Consider the following 3,180-nt stretch of genomic DNA (forward strand, 5'->3'; position numbering starts at 1 on the left):
CGACGTGGGATTAATCACAGTTGACCCGGTCAAAATCTCTTTGCGTGAGGGGGCTGTGCCTGTTTACAGAGCCCAGTACCCACTCACACAGCAGCAAGTCAGTGGAATTGAAAAAACTATTCATGGACTTTTGGAGGCTGGAGTTTTGACTCCCACTCAGTCTGCCTGGAACACGCCCATAAACCCGGTTCCAAAGGCCGGAAAACCTGATTACAGGATGGTTCATGATCTCAAAGCTGTAAATAAATTTGTGGTGCCAACTAATTATGCCACGCCAAATCCATACACCATGTTGAATGCAATAATTACTGAATACAAGTTTTTCCACATGCATTGATCTTGCAAATGCATTTTTCTCAGTGCCCCTACACAGACTCACAAGATATGTTTGCTTTCATGTATAAAGGACAAAAATTCCTTTATCGAAGGCTACCTATGGGTTTTATTGAGTCCATCCATCTTTAATCACATTCTGAGACAATCTTGTTGTTTTCTGTGCATTAGTTACCCCCTAATGTTATGATTAACCGATGAAAGTTTGCTACACATGATGTTTATACTTTTCCACAATTATTTCTGCTCAAATGCTCTTAGTTGCATTGAATCAGCTTACACATACAGCATACATATAGAGGTCACTGCAACGAAAAACCTGCTTACATGCTGTTACCCCTTTTGTGTTTTTAGTTCATTTTTCCCTAAAGTACTCAGCTCTGTAGTTGACCCTTGAGGGAGTGGCTTTGAGGGGGGCCTCTCACCTCTCGAAACGCTAGGTGGCTGCATCTGGGGACAAAGGGACATTGATTTAGGTCGACACGATTTTGGTCGTGTCGAAAGGGGGAACTGTTAGGTATTTTTAGTCAGAAAGATATTGGTGCTGGACTCAGCACTTACATTCTGCAAGAACAACACACACACACACACACGCACACACACACACAGAGAGGAAGAGATCAAGGTGAAGCATTATTGTCATTGTAACACGTACAATGAAATTTTTGTTTGGAGCCGACGAGCCCCGGGCCGCTGCGTGCATATGCACTGCCATCACGGGCAACTTGAGGGGTTCAGTGTCTTGCCCAAGGACACTTCAACATGTGGACTGCAGGGACCGAGATTTGGACCTTCAACCTTCCATTTGGGAGACGACTGCTCTACCTACTGTTAGGTATTTTTAGTCAGATAGATATTGGATAGATACTTTATGTATTAGAAATGTTTAGTGGAGATAGGATGTCTAGTTAGACTGTTAAATGCTTAGGCATGCTTATGAGTTTCTACAGGGTACATCTGGTCAAGGATAACTAGAGAGAAAAGTTGATGACTGTCAGCAGACAGGATGGTTAATATTATTATTATGACATGTATAACTGTAGCCTTAGCCGCCTGGTGGGTTCAGGGTCTTTCATCTTACATCTGCCTGCGTGCAGTTTGGAGGTGCAAGATACCTGAGCGTGTAATGTTAATTTTACCTGTGATCCTTTGAATAAATCAGCACTGTTTTGAAGTTACCTGGACTGTCTCGTCTCTCAGAGTTAGCAATGGTAACAAGAACCAAAGACCAACACTACCACACCACTGTCGCATGTTGCGTTTACTTTTTTAGCTGTAGTATTACACCATTCTGTTCAACAGAAATATTAAATTTTGCATCAGCCACTACAGCAAAATGCTGTACTGAAACATTGCAGGTGGCAATATACAGGAGCATTTGTTTTAATAACAGGACTAGTGTGACAGCAACACACAAAGGTGAATCCATTTCTTTATACAACAGACTCATAACACAGAGATGCCCAGTGTGCCAGCGCTTACCCGTTCCTTGGTGGTTCCGACAACAATGCTGCTGGCCGGCCGGCTGTCGAATACGTCATCTGTCTTGAGCTGGCCAGCTGCTCCAGGCAGGGGAGGGAAGCTGGAGAGGCCCAACTCAAAGCTCGGAGATGGGGGTTTGGGAGGAGGAGGCGGCGGCGACTGGGGTGTCACTCTCTGTGTGACAGCAAACAAACTAACTCAGCACAAAACTCAGAAGAGGTGGGAGAGAAACAACACAAACTACAAACAATAGTGATGAAGAGTTAATGGCTTTTGGTTCGGCACAAAGACAACAATGAGGAAAACAAACTACTCTGCATAATGGCATCGCAGAACTGCTTTTATTGATTCCTTTGTATCAATCTCTCCATAAAAATTAAAACCCAATTCATACAAAGGCTTTATACTTTTAAGATAAAATCAGCTGCATTAGAATGAGGACAAAAATACTCACTGTAAACTTTTCGTCCCTCTTTTTCCTAGAAGCAGAAACATTTTTCCTTTAAGAAAGAGAACATCTCAATTTACAAACATCCATTCTATCTGAAACGAGTTAACTTCGCACAAGGTAAACAACATTCATTCTACACCACGTGTTAAACATACTCACATCCTAAGACGACTTACACCTAACAGCTGTACACTAAATCTGAGCTCTGCTGCTACATCCAGAGAAGCAGCAACACCTGATTAATGCTGAACGCATTCGGTAGCTGTTGTACCTGCAATGTTGTGCAGCTGGGGAAACCGAGCATGTTATTGCTCTGCATTTTAGTTTGCTGTTGTACAACATTTCAGGTCATATTTTATTACCATAAATTAGCCACATTCAACCCAGATTTACACTCACATCAGCTGCCAAAGGAACAGAACCCACCACCACTACTGGTCTACTGACTGGTGCGCCATCTTTTCTCTGATTTGGTTTTAATAATTTGGAATGTATCCACAGTGCTTGCAGCAGTGCTGACATTGCTATTTAAAAATAATACAAAAATGGGAGATATTCTTTTGCAACAACAAAAATAAGTCAGCAAATGCCAGTTGTTTATGCACTGACTGTGCACTGTGTGACAGGTTGGTTCAATAAACAAGTCATGCAGGTATAAAGCATCATGGGACAGCATGGTCCTATTATAGTGCCACAGGAGCTTTTGGTGACAAGGAGCAGTGTCATACCTTCCTCGACCGACACCCAGCGAGTAGTCTGTGGTTGTGTGCTCAGTTACTCGCCCCGTGCCCACAGTGTCCCTGCGGGGGAAAGCCGTGCTGGAGGGTAACCTGGTTCTGGGCTGGCCGGTGGAGAGCCGTGTCGGCGGGCTGCTTCGAACTCCATTGAGTCTCTCGCTGGGGAAGCTGGGAAAG

The 3,180-nt window shown here is 43.7% G+C and overlaps 1 protein-coding gene across 7 annotated transcripts in view; it reads right to left on the reverse strand.

The window, feature by feature from the left end:
- The window catches only part of larp4b (La ribonucleoprotein 4B), a 44,115-nt gene that overhangs the window by 7,491 nt on the left and 33,444 nt on the right, over positions 1-3,180 (reverse strand). For 5 of the 7 annotated variants that reach the window (XM_020625387.1, XM_020625386.1, XM_020625390.1 and 2 more), the window contains 3 exons: positions 2,995-3,180; positions 2,270-2,315; positions 1,816-1,989 (listed from right to left, as the gene is read on the reverse strand). In XM_020625387.1, the coding sequence (XP_020481043.1) occupies positions 1,816-1,989; positions 2,270-2,315; positions 2,995-3,180 (406 nt within the window). Of the gene's footprint in view, positions 1-648; positions 898-1,815; positions 1,990-2,269; positions 2,316-2,994 lie in introns of those variants that run through there. The other 2 variants (XM_020625393.1, XM_020625388.1) reach the window with 2 other exon arrangements.

This window comes from Monopterus albus, unplaced genomic scaffold (genome assembly GCF_001952655.1).
Source record: "Monopterus albus unplaced genomic scaffold, M_albus_1.0 scaffold354.1, whole genome shotgun sequence".
Lineage (NCBI taxonomy): Eukaryota > Metazoa > Chordata > Actinopteri > Synbranchiformes > Synbranchidae > Monopterus > Monopterus albus.